A 17,353-nucleotide genomic window follows, 5' to 3' on the forward strand; every position below is an offset into this window, starting at 1 on the left:
GCGCGGCCGCGTGTGTAACCTGTGACGAAGTGTCCAGGTCGAGCCCGTGGCCGTGAAAGTTCTGTTTCACTCGTGTGTTTACAGGCCATCAGGGCCGTCTCGCCAGCTTCCCCACGGAACCTCGAGTAAAGGAGTAGTCTCCGTGGCTCGCCTCGAGGAAAGGGAGAAATTTTCGAAAGCGGCCGCGCGCACGGACCTTTTCGAACGGGCTTGGCCGTGCAGTCCTCCCATCCTCCCGCCTCTGATCCGCTTTTCCACCGCCGCTGGTGACCCGATCTTCTCTTTCTCCCCCTGTCCCTTAGCGCACAATTGGAGAGCACGATCTCGATCTCCTTTTATGCAAAACTGGAAACGGTTTTAAGTAGCTTCTGCTGTGGGACGGGGTGTAGCCGTCTCCTTTCCAGTTAGTTGCGGCGAACCAGGCACACTCGGCCTGTTTCGCCATTCCTTCAACGATCTTCGATAAATGTCCCTTTAACCTTTAGAGGGCCGGGATTTTTTCGACGAAATTGTAAATTTTATTCACTTCAAATTTATGCATATATACCACCAACGTGTTCGGCAAAGTATCCTAATTTTTAAGCTTTAAGGATCATATGTTGAGAGAAAAAGACGAGTGAACTTGTGCCAGAAAAATTGTCCTTATCAGGAACACTTAATTCTCAGATTGTTCGTCAACTGACCGTGCAGTAAAGTGGGAAAGTGACACATGCCGTTTTCCGAGGCATCAAATTGATTATAACAGCTGTCTAGTTGAACTCTTTACTCAATCACCGTTCTCGGAGCCGAGTTTCTAATGCGTTGTCAATTTATTTCACAACAACACAGTCGCGATCTATTCTCCGCTCTGTTTGTGTAACAGCCAGTGGCACTCCAGCGACTAAATACACAGGCTTCGCGCGAACAACTCCATTGAAATGTACACATTTAAATTTCTCGCGTCACTTTCGACGAAGACACGCAACAACAGAGATAGCGCCCGACTGGCTCGCGCGTCGATCGAGAACGCGTAGTAATTTCGCAAATGAACGACTGTGTTGAATCACCGTCATCGGCGGAGTCGCCTAATATTCACTGTTTCTAAATTGCTCGCACGCCGAGGGAGAACTCGCGCGTTACAGCGAGGTGTATCTCGAATCGCAGCCGTTCGCGATTGATAACGGCGAGATACGGTCGTCAGACGTGCTCGGGCGCTGTATATTTACCGGGCAATAAACGTCCAGCGTTAGAGACGGGTTAAACAATTTTCGATTAATAACAAGGAGTCGGGGCAGGTTTCTCTTCGCCTAAAGCGACAGTTCGGATCACTTCCAGGCACACTTGCACGCGAACACCCTTCGTGCGCTTAATCTCCCGCGTTCACTTCGCGTTTCGCCGTCTCGCGCGTATCTAACCGACGTAATTATTTAATTTCCATGATATTTCTATAAGCCCTGGGTCATTTCGCGTTCTTTTCTCCCCATTGGAAACGCGTTGCAGGCAAATAACAAAATGCTGCAACGATTTGAATTAGCGAACGGTAACTTCTTGGAGTGGAAATTCAGTTTTAGTTTCTAAACCAGTGGTTCCCAACCTGTGGATCCTCGAAGTGTTTTCTGTGGGTCACATTTTTTTCTCAATATTATTAAGTTAGAATTAATTTCTGAAATACATATTTTAATGCGTCTTCTTTACCTTATATTCGACAGGCTTTTTGAATTTTATAAAAGGGGATCGCGACTGAAAAAATTTGGGAAACACTGTTCTAAACACATGACTTTATAAATTCAAATTTTCTGCACTCAATAGGTCTCCAATGCTCGAGATATTTCTAGACTCCTTTTTTTTTTATATTCCACGCGGCGGAATATCGATTCTGTCAGCCACGATTCTCAGTGGAAACAATGTGTCCTGCCAGTAAAACGGAACAAAGTAAACACTCGGATCCGCCTGGAAATCTTGCAGCCGCAGATTGCCGCCGCCAACGATCCAAGCATTTCTCTCGCGGTCCAATTCGAATTTCTCGGCACGAAGCGAAAGGCAACAGAAGGCGAAGGGTTCGCCCCGTTTCGACCGCGGCCTTTCGCCAGTCGGCAATAAAATAATTCGAGCAAACACTCGGCTCCTCTCCCCTGTCCTTTGGCAGGAGGAACAGACGTCGCCTCTTCAGCGCCACGACCCCCTTTCTTTTTCTCTCCGTTCTTTGCCGCGCTGCGAGTCAAAGCGACGCGGCGCTTCGCCTTTCCACACTCGTGTACGCGTTCTTTGCGTTACCCTGGGGAAAACACCGCGGCCCTTCCATGCCCTTTTCGACTGTCGTCTCCAGCCCCGCTCTCTCTCTCGAGTGCAGCTCGATATAACCCCGTTCCCGGTCGATCCATTCTTCGAGACCAGTTCCCACTTTAAAGAAACAGAAGCAGGGTCTCTCTGCGCTTGCCCGCGCAGAGCCACGTTTTTGCGAATGCGACGCTCCGCCGGATCGAGAAAAACCTTTCTCAACGCCGTTATTATTGTAAAAGAGGCTACGTTTTTTTTCCGGCCAGCCCGATCGCGCGCTACTTTCCTCGTTTCTTGAAAGTAAATCGGTGCATCCACTGTTTGGGTCCATTCTGCAAGCCCACTACGAATTTATTCAAATAAATTGGCTTCGTTTGCTCAGACAATGGGGATGCTTCGTCGACGCTGTTGATTAAGGGGTTACATGTACTTAGAATGGTAAAAAAGATAGATTTTTTCAATAAAGAATTTGCAGAAGCTACATCAAAAGAAGGACAATTTTATTCTATGGCCCCGAAATTCACGATTTTCTATAAATTAAAAAGAAATACCTTAAACTTTAAACACTGTTTTCTCGAAGGTATGTTTTTTTAAATCAGTGCCGATGATACTTAAAAAATTACTTGACCGATTTGAATGAAACGTGGCACGATTATTTCTCACATCAATATCTAGTTTTTACCATACCGATTCTTTTTTAAAAGCCACAGTTTGTTTTTAACCATTAAAAAAGTAATGAAATTTCTCCAGAAATAAACAGCGTTTACTATTTAAAGTACAGGTTAAAGTGAGATCATATGTTTTTGAAATCACAGAAAATCGTCGATTCCGAGGCCATAAAATTGACCTTCCTTTGATGCTGTAGCTTCTGCGAATTCTTTATTGGAAAAATCGATTTTTGTACCATTCTAAGTGTACGTAACCCCTCAGGGGGTTACGCCACCCTGAGGCGCTCGTAACAGCACTAAACTAGACGAATCTTTTATATGTTCACAAAGTTTCAGAATTTTTTGAACATTCGGGTTCGGGATCATCTTCCCTTGTAAGTCGATTTTCAGATCTCAACCGCCTACGTGCTTTTGAAGGGGGATCGTTAATTGCTCGTGCCTCGTGTGCCCGGCAACAGTTGCGTGTGATTTTTCCTGACGACCGGACGACCGCGGTGTCGCAACGTTCTGAAATCGACCGAGAGTTAACCGTCTGTCGCTAATACCAGAAGCGGTTTCACCGATCAATGACCACCGGCTAATTGGTACTTGTGAAAACGCTCCCGACTAGGAAATCCCCCGTGTCGCGCGCGTCTCGCTAAAAGATTGCAGGCTACGAGGAGGCACAGAAACTTTTACTCGTGAAATCGCTGATAGAATCGAGTAAGGTGAATGTCCCAATTTCTGCTCATGCCCCCATTTCTGCTTATTTCGTATTTTTCTTATTATTATAAGCGTCACGTTTGCACTATAGTTACAACAAAATAATCGCTAAATTATTTGAACATTTACGCGAGCGTTGCACGAGCTTGGGGCTAATCAAAGCGCAGCACAAGCAACGAGAAACTTTTGAAATGAGAGACTTTTTAATAAGAAATCGATTTTATTTTTCGAGAAGTGCGCTACTAGTTGGGGATCCAGAATTAGCGATGAGTGGAAGGAACGTTGTTAGAATCGTTGGCTAAAGATTTTGCGCGTTAGCAGGCCGGATATATGTATAATTAATGATGTGTGTATCACTGCTGTCATTAGTCGACTTGCGCGCGTACCGCATTCTGGTGCGCCGACTAACGAGACAATTGACAACCGACCTAGATCTTAGAACTTACGATTCCTTGTGTCGCGCTCCAGCCTCTCGCGTACACCCATTCCGCGGGCCACTTATGAAATATTCACCGGGTCGTAAGTCAGTTTTATAATAATCGTAAATAGGAGAATTTAACGTCAGGCAGCAGTGTAAAAGCAAGTCGAGAGTACTTACTGAGCAAACAAAGCATGGAAAGGGGGATAATATAAGCTCTGTGCTGTTCTTAAATCAGCTCCAAGCTGAAATTTTTTTGTAGCATTACAACTTGGAATTTTGTTTAATTAGGGATAACAAGGGTGTGCATGGATATTCAAAATCTGTGGTGTTCGAGGAATGTCGCATATATTCACCGAGTTTCCTCGAGATCTGATTCGATCTGACTGAGTTTTCCGCGATCTTACTCGATCGGGCTGAGTTCAATTTCCTTGTAAATTCAATCAACTCATACTTATCCCGGCGTTGGTAGGGTGGGGTCTGGCAGACCCCAAAGATTTTAAATTGAGTATAACTTTTTAACAACGCTTGGCAGTCTTATTTAGTTTGCTCATTATATAAGCTAGGAAGAGTATATTTATGTTGAAAATTTAAGATGTTTAATTAGTTAAGTATTTTTGGGTGATAAATATTTAATTATAGATATGGATTTCTATAATACACTAAGTTATTTGCGGGGTCTGTGGGACCCCCATCTTACTGCTGTTGTTACATTTCCCCACTTTACCAACGCTGGGTTAATTTCCTTGCAACTTAACTCAATCATACCCAATTGCCTTTCAATTTGACTGAACTACAGCCAATTTCCTGGCAATTTGACTCAACCATACTCAATTTCCTTACAATTTGAGTCAACTATACCCGATTTCCTTGCAGTTCGACTCAACCATACCCAATTTCCTTGCAACTTAACTCAATCATACCCAATTTCCTTGCAACTTAACTCAATCATACCCAATTGCCTTTCAATTTGACTGAACTACAGCCAATTTCCTGGCAATTTGACTCAACCATATTCAATTTCCTTACAATTTGAGTCAACCATACCCAATTTCCTTCCATTTGGACTCAACCATACCCAATTTCCTTGCAACTTGACTCAACCGTACCCAATTTCCTTTCAATTTGACTGAGTCAAATCCAATCTCCATGCAATGGAACCGGATCGGAATCAATTTCTTCACGATTCGACTCCACTGAATATAAATCCCATCGCGACCCAATTTCCCCATGATCCAACTTGACCCACTTTCCTCGCGAATCAGCTCGATGCAACTTGACCCAGTTCCTTCACGAATCAACATGAATCCATCATACCAACTCACCCAGATAATGCGCCAAAAGGTGGCCAGTTTCGTTGAATCAGGCTCCAAGATCCCCGGCTCCGTGCTTACCTTGGGAAACCATTCGATCGTCTGAAACGCTTCCGAACCAGGAAACAATAACTCACCATGCCCCTGGGGCTTTACGGGCGGGCCTCTCGCACCTTTCCCACAAGTAAAAGCCAGTCAGTCGCCGTTGATAAGTCGGCCCCACGGGTCAACGTAGAAAAGTGACCCAGTGATCGTCGTCTCACTGGCATCCTTCGAAATTCTCACGGAATTTCTCTGCCCCCGTGGAAAGCGCCTCCATTGTAATCGATGATCACGGCTCGCCACAACTTCTGGCGCTCGACGAAATCAATTCCATCGGGAAAAGGGAAATCCTCCACTGCGATATCACTCTGCGTATTGCGAAACGGTGGTAATTTCGCTGTCACTTGGCCGAGGAACGACCCGTTTTCACGGATTTCTGCCTGGCCAGCTTATTCCCCTCCTGGCCTTCATTATGCAAGCCTGAAAGCCACTTACACGCAAATTAACCACTACAGACGGTGGACATTGAGAAAGTACTCGACGGTTTAATTTGCAATTAGTCTTGCTGAAAGTGCCATTTCTATGGACTTCTATGAATTTCCGTCGCTAATGGAGAAGCATGCCCCGCGCGTACGTTCAAACGCCCTGCTCTACCGTGATTTCCAATGCTCGTCACTGTTATCGCTCGCAGCTTCGGCTTTGGGAATATAAAGAAGCGATGGGGAAGTCCAGTCCAGTGACAATTAAGTTCACAAGTGGAATTAGAATGTTGTGCAGCATCGAGACCGTCGTCATCATAGTCGTCATCTTCCGAGCGATGCGATGATCATCGCATTCCAAGAGTGACGCGACGGCCACTATTCGATAATTTGTTTGACAGACTACGAGCAAGCGAGGTGACCCAATTTCTACAAATAAACGGTGCACAGTCGAGAAATATTTGATTAAGAGTCTACTGCAAACGCTGGCGTTATCTGCAATTGCGCGGCGTTATCAGTTGTCTGAAGACAGGTTAATACCTTGTTGTAATAATAACCGGAGCAAACGTGATTTACTATGTACGCTGAATCACTATAATTAATGTGACCTCCAGGTGTCCGATATTAAACAGAAGGTATCTTGTTTAAAGATTCAGGCTCTCGAAGCTTTTATATTTATCCAGTGGCAACTGTAGGTATTCACAGTACGTCTATATATTTCTACGAATTTCAACATTCCCTCCAGGTGTTTGATGCCTCGCGTTGCATTAAGGGGTATTCTAGACACTCGTTTTTGAAGGTGATATTTGGAAATTAATTCTGGGAAACCTATCGCACCTACAGGGCAGGGGTTTCGCACGCATATTTAGTAGTGTTTGAACTATCAACACAAATTTTTGCAATGCGTTATATTGAAATTTGTACAAGTTACACGCCGAAGCGCAGGTCGTGTCATCAAAAACACCGGCCCCATCGGGCGCGCGAATTGCGGCCGTCGTAGTCATCTGAAACGAAAGTACCAAAGATTTTGTTTATCTATATGAGTGTAGCTATCGCCCGAACCAGATGTAAACAAGTCCGGACATTGTTACCGAAATCGCGGCTGTTTAAAACAGCGCCAAATTAAATGAATTTTTTTTATCACACTATGAGGTTGAAAATTATTCCTACACTTTAAATATTCTACAGAAATATATGAAAATGGACGATTTATGCTCCGAGAAACTGCTCTCGCAATTCACCATGTGGGAGCAAAATTTCAGCTGCTTATGCACGGCCGAGTTTCCAAAAACGCGCACAAAAAGAAATGGGCTTTTATGGATGTTCCGCTTGTAAGGAGAGCTCCTCCTCGGTGCAGGAAGAAGTCTCGAGTGTCCGTAGATGCCGTCCCATCGGTGTGCTCGCCCACGCGCAGTGTGCAGAGCATTCCGGGACAGACGTAATGGTCTACCGAAGACTCCTCCAAAAGGTTTCCCCTCGGAAAAAGGTCGTTTTTCTATGCGAAACGCCGCGAGAGCTCGACAGCTGCAGCTGCCCTCCTAAACCTCCTAGTCTCTTTGTACCTGTGCAGGTTGGCAGGTGTCGGGGCGAGATACATCTGCTAACCTGCACGTGTCTGGGTAGGGATTCCTGTTCGCGTCCTCTCTGGCTTCTCTTCCCTCGATGCATCTGTGCGCATCCAGTGGATCGTCCACGCAGGCGCAGAAGGTGGAGCGAGCCGGTGGTGCTCTCGATTTCGGGCCCGTACATGGTGTGTCGAAAAAAATCCCAGGATTTAAATCACCTCGGCGGAGTGGCTGATAAATTTATGCGACTTCGTTTCGGGTTGCGATACGAATTTATTCGCTGAGGCTCCTTGGGAGATACGCGTCGCTGAGGGTCACTTAAACGTCGGTGTGGAGCGACACGAAGAAAGCCTCGGTTCGATTTGGATTGGGAGAAAATAATGCTATAGTTTTTAAATGATTTGTGAGACTAAATTGATCATCGAGCTCTGACACGTCCGAAGCTCCCAACTTTAAACACTAACGCACTCAGGATTTAATCTTGGGGGAGCTGAGTTGAAGGGAACGGAATAATTTTAATGCAAATTCAATAAAATTCATTAGGGTGATTACAAAAATTTATTTAAAGGATAAAATCTAATTTTCTTTTCCTTTTGAAAAAAAAAACACTTTGTAGACTTTTAATCTCTTTTCCTGTTTCTTTGGGGGTGCCAGGGTCCCTTGCCACCCTCTGAGTGCGCTACTGAGTTTGAGTATTCACAGAACCAGATTTTGCGACTTAATCCCGCTGCGGATCGTTTTCTTAGTTCGCAAGTGATCCCCTCCAGCGCGAAGGAAGCCTCGGAGCCCTGCTTTGTGTGCCAACAAGGCGAATCCGATCACCTGCTGTATCGCGTGGCCAGGTGTCTCGCGAAAAATGGAGAACCACGAGGGCCAGCGGAGATTAAGGTTCTCGACCCTTGGCAGAGGGCCCTAATGATAGGGTTCTACAGCAGCCGCCACGGTTTGCGGCGTCCTCTCTCCTTTCCTCGTCGTCTACGTTTACTGCTACGCGCGCGTATCCTATTCTGCGCGGGCTCTCTTTCGTTCGCTCGGGAGCACGAACCGCGCGCATCTGCTCGGGAGGATCTTCAATGGGAGATTGAGTTGCTTTATGGTCTACTTCCACCTCTCTCGACAGTTTCACGAGCCGGAGAAATTATTGCTTTCGATCGGACGCATAAATTGAATGGAAAAGCGTGTATGAGAAAGTTGTTTTTTCTGCCGTGAAAAGTGTTATAAAAAGTTTCTCCTTGGGCTTGGCTGCGCGGTGATCGACCGCCGCTCAGGCACGGTTACTGAGAATTTTTACAACAGCTCTGTATGTGTATCAGGAAGATTACTCCTCGGTCAAGTCGAACGCAAATTTACGAGCAGCTATTCACAAGTTTCAAAACTCGAATCTCTGAAATGACACGAGCAGAATTAATTCCAATGCCGTCGCAGTTCAAAGCACTCTTCCCCCATTTCGTGATTCGGCAAACTTATGCATAGTTATGAGGCACTAGAACTCCACTCCTGAATAAAGAAGTACGCCTCTACTGAGGTACACGTCGCGCTGGTAGCGCGAGCAACGTGGACGTAGAGAAAAAAGGGACATTGCAAATTGACGTCTCACGCGACGCGAAAGTTGCATAATTCCCTTCTGGCAGAGGTCAGCTCGCGTAACCTTGTTGCAGTTTACATAAACGTCTCTGAATCCTCCTATCCGTCGGCTCTCGCATCGCGCAGAAAAGTAGCGCGAGTCGGGCCGACTCATTATTTCTTCTATAATTGAGACAGCGCCGCGAGAGGGCGAGGTGCGTTCTTAATTAACGAATAATCGCGGGCTGGCCCGAAGACAATGGCTCGTGAAAGCGATCCACGAGGACTGCCGGAGCGCGAACACCGATTGGGGATCGTTAAGGGGAGGTCCCGTGACTTTCTTCGGGTGCAGTCATCGGGCCAGTGTAATGTACCCGTCCATCGTCGTAGAACTATCTTCGCCTTCCTGATCTCGGAATCGCTCCTTTGTGTGCCGTCGCGTTTACGATTCCATTGTGCGCCGAGGCCTAAAGGGGATTTCACGCGTCGGTTACTTTGACATTTCATTCTGCGCGCCTCCGCTGTCCCATTGACGTCGTTTTGATAGCCTTTCGCACGCATTTCTGTGTCATACTCCATCGTATTCTGTGGCCATTTATTAGATCTGACGCGCTACTGCGGTCGTCGTGCAAAACGGCACAGAATTTCATTGCGTGATAACACTGTAGAATTATAGGTATTAGGTATTATGGAATTGTACTGTATTTGCCGTGTGCCAACTTGGTTCGAGGGTAGGGTGTCCCTTGTAATGAATTTTTTGTTTAATTAAATTCGGTCCGAGACGCTCCCTGATTTATTCCCCTTAGTGTGGTAAATATGTGTGCAAAAATTCGGCTCGATTCGGGAGTTGGGACTATCGATTATCGATATCGTATTGATAATTTATTGATACTTAACGCTATATCGTTAAGTGAAGGAAGAACGAAGGTGGTACAAGTTTTCCATTTCTCCAGTCTTTAGGCTGTGGCGGTAAAATATTTGTGCATTCCAGCAACCTCTGTTTCAAGTGAACGATTATTTTCTAAAGGTGGAGAAAAAAATAAAAGTAAATGAAAAAAACTTTGCAGTACCTGTATTGTAAATTTTAAGCTTCTTGAGGCAGGGTTCAGAATAATCCGATTGCGCCGAAATTTTGCATACTTAGCACACCAAAAGGCATACAATTAACGGGCGTGCCAACGTTTTATCGCACCTTCAATTCTAAGGGAAATCTTTAGAGCGCAAAGTGGGTTGATACCAGTTTAACTGTTAAAAGTTTCGAGAAAACATACTGGCAGGATTCTTTCCTCGTTTTCCAGAAAATCGAGGTGGAAAGGTATTGGAACGCAGTGGGAGATGTTGCTAATTGATAGGCACGGTGTAAAGTCAGGGGTATTATTAGAAATATCCTGGAAACGGAAGCGCACAGGGCACCGACGCGCAGGATACGCGTTTTGTTCCAGTTCCGTCGCGTGGCTGTCAAAGAAAGCCCCCTGGACAAAGCTGTGGAAATACTTTCCATGGTAAATACATCCTCTTGGATCGTCCGTTGACCCGTCGTGATCTAGTGGAACAGAAGGCCACCGTACGATTCGACATTGGTAATGAAGCGCAGGTACATCGAACCTGCGGCGCTGCCCCGTTACTTCCTGACGCGCCTAACTTCGTTTAGCGAAACAACGTTGTGGAATGGCTCGTTCGGACGACGTTACAGAGGATCCTATTCAAGCCTCTGACTCTCTTAATTGCCGTGATCACCTTAGTAATCGATTTCACCTTAAGGGCTGCGCGGAGTTTACGATCGAGGAATATGCTGGCGTGACGAGAGTTCGGTGTGCTCGTTCATTAACACCATTCTGCTACCAGAGCTTGCAGAACATACAAAGGAACGAGCTTTAGATTGATAGGCATCTTCTTTATAGTCCACTACTTGAGGCGCTTTCTTTGGAAATATTTGAGCACTAGCTTTGGAAATATTTGAGCCACTAGCTTTGGAAATTTTTGAGCTACTAGCTTTGGAAATATTTGCGCCACTAGCTTTGGAAATATTTGAGCACTAGCTTTGGAAATATTTGAGCCACTAGCTTTGGAAATATTTGAGTCACTAGCTTTGGAAATATTTGAGCCACTAGCTTTGGAAATATTTTAGCACTATTTAGCTTTGGAAATATTTTAGCACTATTTAGCTGTGGAAATATTTGCGCCACTAGCTTTGGAAATATTTGAGCCACTAGCTTTGGAAATATTTGAGTCACTAGCTTTGGAAATATTTGAGTCACTAGCTTTGGAAATATTTTAGCACTATTTAGCTTTGGAAATATTTTAGCACTATTTAGCTTTGGAAATATTTTAGCACTATTTAGCTGTGGAAATATTTGAGCCACTAGCTTTGGAAATATTTTAGCACTATTTAGCTTTGAAAATATTTGAACCACTAGCTTTGGAAATATTTGAGCCACTAGCTTTGGAAATATTTGAGCCACTAGCTTTGGAAATATTTTAGCACTATTTAGCTCTGGAAATATTTGAGCCACTAGCTTTGGAAATATTTGGGCCTCTAGCTTTGGAAATATTTGAGCACTACTATTTATTTTTTTTTTGTGAAAATAGTCACATTCATCTGGATTAGCTAGGCATAATGAGCTGGGACACATTTCGTGACCCCAGAGTTTACCGTTCGAAAGTTTTTAGGCGACAGACAAACACACAAACACTTTCTGCTTTATATATTCCTCTATATTTCATAAGATTTTTTTGCATCAGATCTTGTTCTTAATTCTTTATCTTTCCGTCTTATCCCTATTTTAGTATTGCGCAATAAAGACGCATAAAAAAATAATTAGTGTTAGATTATATTCAGTAGGTATCTGAAAACTAATCCTAAAGTACATATATATGTCAGAAGTGACCCACATCGGTCTATCGCATAACTGTTCACGATCGGCCATCCGAGGATTAAAATATGATCGATTACAGAGCAGGCACATAAAATAGTACCAATATCTCTCATTAGAATTTGAAATCGTGAATTCTGATGAAGAACCAGCCGCGATCCGTTGCTGTGTCAAGAATCTCGCATAGCCTCCAGTGACACTTTCACTAAAATTGCCTAGGAAATTAAGGTATTAATTCGAGCCAGACAGGCGTTCGTAGGGATTCGTTACACCTCGTTTCCAGGTTGAAGAAAATTCCTCGCGTTGCTTTACGGCGTGAAAGCGCGCTCGATGCATCGAATATCTCTTCCTTGCCTCGACTGGCCGCTGTTCCGATTTCGATTGTGTCCACCGACGATTTACACGCGCAAAGGTGTAACCACGACGGTGAACGATACAGAAAATTAATTTTTTTTTATATATATATTCCACAAATGAATATACAGAGGGTGGCCAAATTATTATACTCAAAACATTTTCACCAAAATCTGTAAACGTCGTGGCTGTAATTAAAGCAACAATGCATGAATGTTTTTTCATTTATTGATTAGCTATAAATGAAACCTTATATTTCTGGCGGTATACTAAACAAAATATTTATGATGTGAAATTCTCCACATAATAATGATGTGCAAGCAGTTTAAAAATAAGATAATTATGCACATGGCCAAAAACAGTGCAATGGCCACAAACAGTACATCTACCCTACCTAAATGCATTGAATTTGTATTCTTTAATACATATACTAGTATTAAAAAATAATATTATAACATTAAACACGAGGCAACTATTTTATTCCATCGCTTAAACTTACAAAATCTCAAACCATTTTGTTTGAGTATACTAAATTATCCAGCCACTGTAATATAAATTCTTTTAAAATATTAATATTAAAATCTTTGATTATCAATTAAATTATACGCATGAATATTTCTAATTCTTTAAAATTCAAAATTTTACTTGCAGAGTAACTACATACGTTTCAGATTGTAGACATCTTCGAATAATTAGAATATTTATTTCTACCTTTCCATTCACTAGTACCCCCCTCTGCTGCAGTCAATTACACATCCAAACGCCCGATTTCTATATTTTTCCCCCTGGCCGCGCAATTTACACGCTGCAACGTATTTCCCAATTATACGAAGCAGAAGCGAGCCATAAAATCTGCACAAAAACAGGAGATCGGCCAAGACCTCGGAGGTCGTGGAGTGAATCGAGCGTGTACGGGTGGGACGTTATAGGCCGCGAACAATTAAATGATATCGCGGCCCGTGAATGATGGTAACAGTAGCCGGCTGTCCTGTTCGGATTTCCACCCGCTTATCGCCTTTTTATCAGGGCCAGTCTAACGTGGGGACGAGATGATGCGCGCAAACGCACACAGGAGAAAGAGGAGAACGCATCCGCGCACGTGTGCACTCGCGCAAGATACGCGAGTCGCATCCGAAACCACCCACGTCATCTCTTTGTCTCCTATTACTAAACCACTCGTTTAGCCTGCCGCGACAAGACGCAAATGAGACGGCGTACGAACCAAAAGTGGCCGCGGCCCCTTAATTAACAGGAACAAACCCGCCGGTCCGAAGGGGGGCCGGGCGGCATTAAATCGTACGACAAATGTCCGCGTTAATTGATGAGAAAAGCGAGCGAGTGAGGCGCGTTGCGTTACCGTGAAATGTCACGGGGCATTCTCCGCGGAAATGAAGGAAATAAACTTCGCGGCGGATCAGAGCTCGCGGGAAATTGTGCAATAATTTCGCCGGGGAAATTGAACGGTCGCAATTGTTGTAAGTAGAATAACGAGCAACGAGATAAGCTTGCTCGTATCGCTATACATTCCGTGATATTTACTCCAAGCTGGCTGGTTCATTGGAAGCTTAAAGGTCTCTCCAAGGCATTACACTCAACTCGATAAAGCAAGCATCCCTCCTCGGCCGACGCTGTTAATCCCACCCTACCCCGAACCTCGTATTTCATTCGAGATCCAGCGACGGACAGGTTGCGCCCTCATTGTCATTGAAAAAAGCTCGCCCTCCATTGTCCTAACTCGGGGCCGATATTTCATTTCAGAGTCCTGGAACGCTGCACAAAGATGTCGGCGGCGCCGGTACCAAGGTCAGCGGAAAGACGGTCGGCGGTGTCGGCACTGCAACCCTCACCCCATCCAACACATCCAACAGCAGCAGGAACAAGAACAACCCCGTGTCACAAGAGGTGAGTGGAAAGAGCGAGGAGCCGCGCCAGAAACAGATTGTGCCCCGGACGCGCCCCGCAGATCCGAGCGACAATTAATCCGGGCGTTCTCAACGAGGGTCCTGTTCATCCGTCTGCAAGTGATCCCGCCTGCTCGAGGCAACGTCTGGCCGCAGCTTTTTTCGGCGTTCCGTTAATAATTTATTCGCGGCCACCGAAGGCGTGTAAGAATTTATTCAGTGCACGACTTACTTGCCTGCGCGATTGTACCGTTCGCGGGTTTACCTCCGCTTCCATTTTAGGAAGTTTCCATTTCGTAGAGTGTTGTGCACGGGGTGTGGTTTAATTGATGGCGCGAGCAGGCGCGGAGAGATTGCTCGTGCAAGAGGGAGTTGAAAGTTTAGGGATAAATAGGGATTTAACGTAGTCGAGAATGTGGGAAAGTTTATTCTGTACTCTTATATTTTTTTCACGAGGCTTCTTCCCGGGTGAACTGCCAATTCGGCCGCAACTTGTATAAGGTATAGCAAAAGTTTCTTCGAGCCAGTCTAGGAAATTGCTCCGTATTTTGTATTTGTCAGTTTTGTATTGCTCTGTATGCAACATGCAATTGTGTAGGTTTTCAGAAATCAGTGGATAGTGCCTATATTACCTATAAGTTTGCTTCAAAATTCGTGGTAGATAGTTAAGGCACATCAGGGCAGGTGTAAATTTAATTCTCGAGTCCCTCGACTAGGAAACTTTGGGGAGTACTCTTACAAGGGGAGGACACCATGTGGTAGACACCGATTTTGATGAGCCTTTCTCAGCTCGCGGCCTGAATAGGCAAGGGTATTCTGGCGCGTCGGTAGACGGCCCCGAATTTAGTAGCCTTCCGTCGAGATTTACCACAGAGTGAGCTTCCCTCGCGAATCCTGTTCGAATTGAACCCAGAGGAGAATTCTCCCGAAGTGCGAGGCGGTGTACCCGAGAAGAATTGTACACGGCTGATCTCGTTGCCGTGCGCAAAATTGAGAGTAACTCGCCTTGACTCGGGCCGTCGGTCCGCCGTTCAAACTGGAACGAATCAAGAAGCTCGGCGACTTTCCAACGATCTCGAGTCATTAATGGCGTCAATATCAACGTTCCCTCCGAAACGTCGTCACCTGTCTTCCCAGCGACCTGCATTCGGACCAATTTCACACACAGCGCACGTTCGATCAGAATTCCAAGAGGAAGAAAGAATTAATCAAAACGAGAGAAACTGAAAGTCACTACGGGGGCCGCCATCCAATGAATTCAACCTCTCTGGACAGGTAATATCTTGTCTATTCAACGGCTCGATCGTTCATCGATATTGCCATTGTTACGTGTCATCCCTGGATGAAGGATCGTAACGCAGCTCAATGGCCAATTCGTGTTCCGCGATGCTTCATCCACTCCGCTGCCCCTGGAAGCCAGCACCGTGAATCAGCTCCCTCTCCCGCTCGCGATACGTTTCATCGAGCTCGATCGACTAATCCCGGGGCGCGATCGGTGGCGATTATTTTCTTTCACTTATCGTGACCTCGCCGGCCGAGCCACGGTTTCCAGTTTCTCTGTGGCGCAAATTGCGCCCGCGTCACCGCCATTTGTCTCTTTAATGCCCCCCCGTTTTCTCTTTTCCTTCGCGGCCGTTATTGTGCGGCGGAGATGATCGAATTTCGTTCCATCGGCCGGGTTGCGCAACGAACCCGTCGCTCGCGCCTCCTCCTGCCGCGATCCTCTTTCCCGCCGTCGCGTTCCGCACGCACCACACAGCAGAGGTGCAGAGGAACGTGCAACACGGTGCACCGTTACGATATGCACGTCATTAGGAGCCCCGCTAGTGCCTGGCGCATAGCGTCTGTGTGCGGTGGCAGGAGCTCACGTCGAAGGGGGTTGCTGCGCAATTTGCGGTGGACGAAATGTCCGCGTAAGCGGAATCAACGGTGATTGAATTCGCGCGTGGAAAGTGCAGTAGATAATTATACGGAAAAGGGGAGGAACGTGCAGTAGGGTGATAGTAAAGGACTCTATTTAACCCCTCATCCGCTCCCCATTTCACGAAACTAATCCGCCCCTCGGTGTCAAATTGACACAGTGGTAAAAAATCGATGAAATGACAAGGTAAACAGTTATTCTTCGATATTTTTTTTTATTCAAATTCATGAGATAACGAGGTGCAGAGAATACTGCCTTTTTACAAGAGTCAGAAATAAGAGAACAGTATCTATACTATTATATAAAGAGAGAGCCGATTTTTATGTTCGCGCAAAAGTCGAGACCTATTGAACCGATCTTTCTAAAATTTTAACACGTCATTCCTGGATACTCTAGGACGGACATAGGCTATGTAGCATGTCTAAAAAACGCGTTATTAACCTTTAGAGGGCAGGGATTTTTTCGTTGAAATTGTAAATTTTATTTACTTAAAATTTATGCATATATTCCACCAAAATGGTCGGCAAAGTATCGAAATTTTTAGGTGGCCACTATAGTGGCCAGCCCCATCCTCTAAAGGTTTAACATGGAACGAAGAAGCGAGTGGTATGTGTTGCGCTGGAGGGAAAATAAATCTTCCAAATTTTCTTTCCACTGTGATGCCCTGATAAAGTACCGCTGTTTAGAACATTTTTTGTCACGAAAAGAATGTGTTTACTGAATTGAAGTTTTTCTACTTATTAATATGCGTTTTGGGAATACAACAATTTTTTCCCTATTTTTTAAACGCTTGCTTGTCCCTATACCGATAGCCACCGACTAAATTTTTTATCAGACGAATGGCTTTTGTTATTCAACACATACCTACAAAAAATTCCACTCACTCTGGAAAATATTATTTTAAAATAATCATTTATAATTAGATATAAAGGGTGGTTAAAGAGTTAGATCGGCCCCTGTCGAGGGTAACTTACGCATCTCCGCGGGGTGCTCAAGACGAACTTACAGAGGAGTCTTGTTCACGCGGACTGTCCGAGAGTTGTTGCTTCGAAGGCTGCACTGTTTCCCACAATTGAGTCACAAAATTTTTAAAGAACACACTTCTCCAAACGCACCTTGTACGCGCAAAGAGTCGATATAAAAGATTCTTAGAAAGAGCGTAAGAGGTAGAGAGATACTCGAGACACAAGAGCCCAATCTATTCGCGCGAGCTTGGTCTTCAGACGTCGTCGATACAGGGAAATCACCATTTCTTGGCAATCACCGTCTCCATTTCCGCGACTTTCGCGCTTTCCGCG

At 45.0% G+C, this 17,353-nt stretch overlaps 1 protein-coding gene across 4 annotated transcripts in view; it reads left to right on the plus strand.

Annotated features, from left to right (window-relative positions):
* The window catches only part of LOC143367492 (uncharacterized), a 234,784-nt gene that overhangs the window by 175,494 nt on the left and 41,937 nt on the right, over positions 1-17,353 (plus strand). For all 4 annotated transcript variants that reach the window (XM_076809344.1, XM_076809347.1, XM_076809343.1 and 1 more), the window contains one exon: positions 13,992-14,135. In XM_076809344.1, coding sequence (XP_076665459.1) covers positions 13,992-14,135 — 144 coding nt within the window. The remainder of the gene's footprint in view (positions 1-13,991; positions 14,136-17,353) is intronic.

Source organism: Andrena cerasifolii, chromosome 3 (assembly GCF_050908995.1).
Source record: "Andrena cerasifolii isolate SP2316 chromosome 3, iyAndCera1_principal, whole genome shotgun sequence".
NCBI classification, from domain to species: Eukaryota; Metazoa; Arthropoda; class Insecta; order Hymenoptera; family Andrenidae; genus Andrena; species Andrena cerasifolii.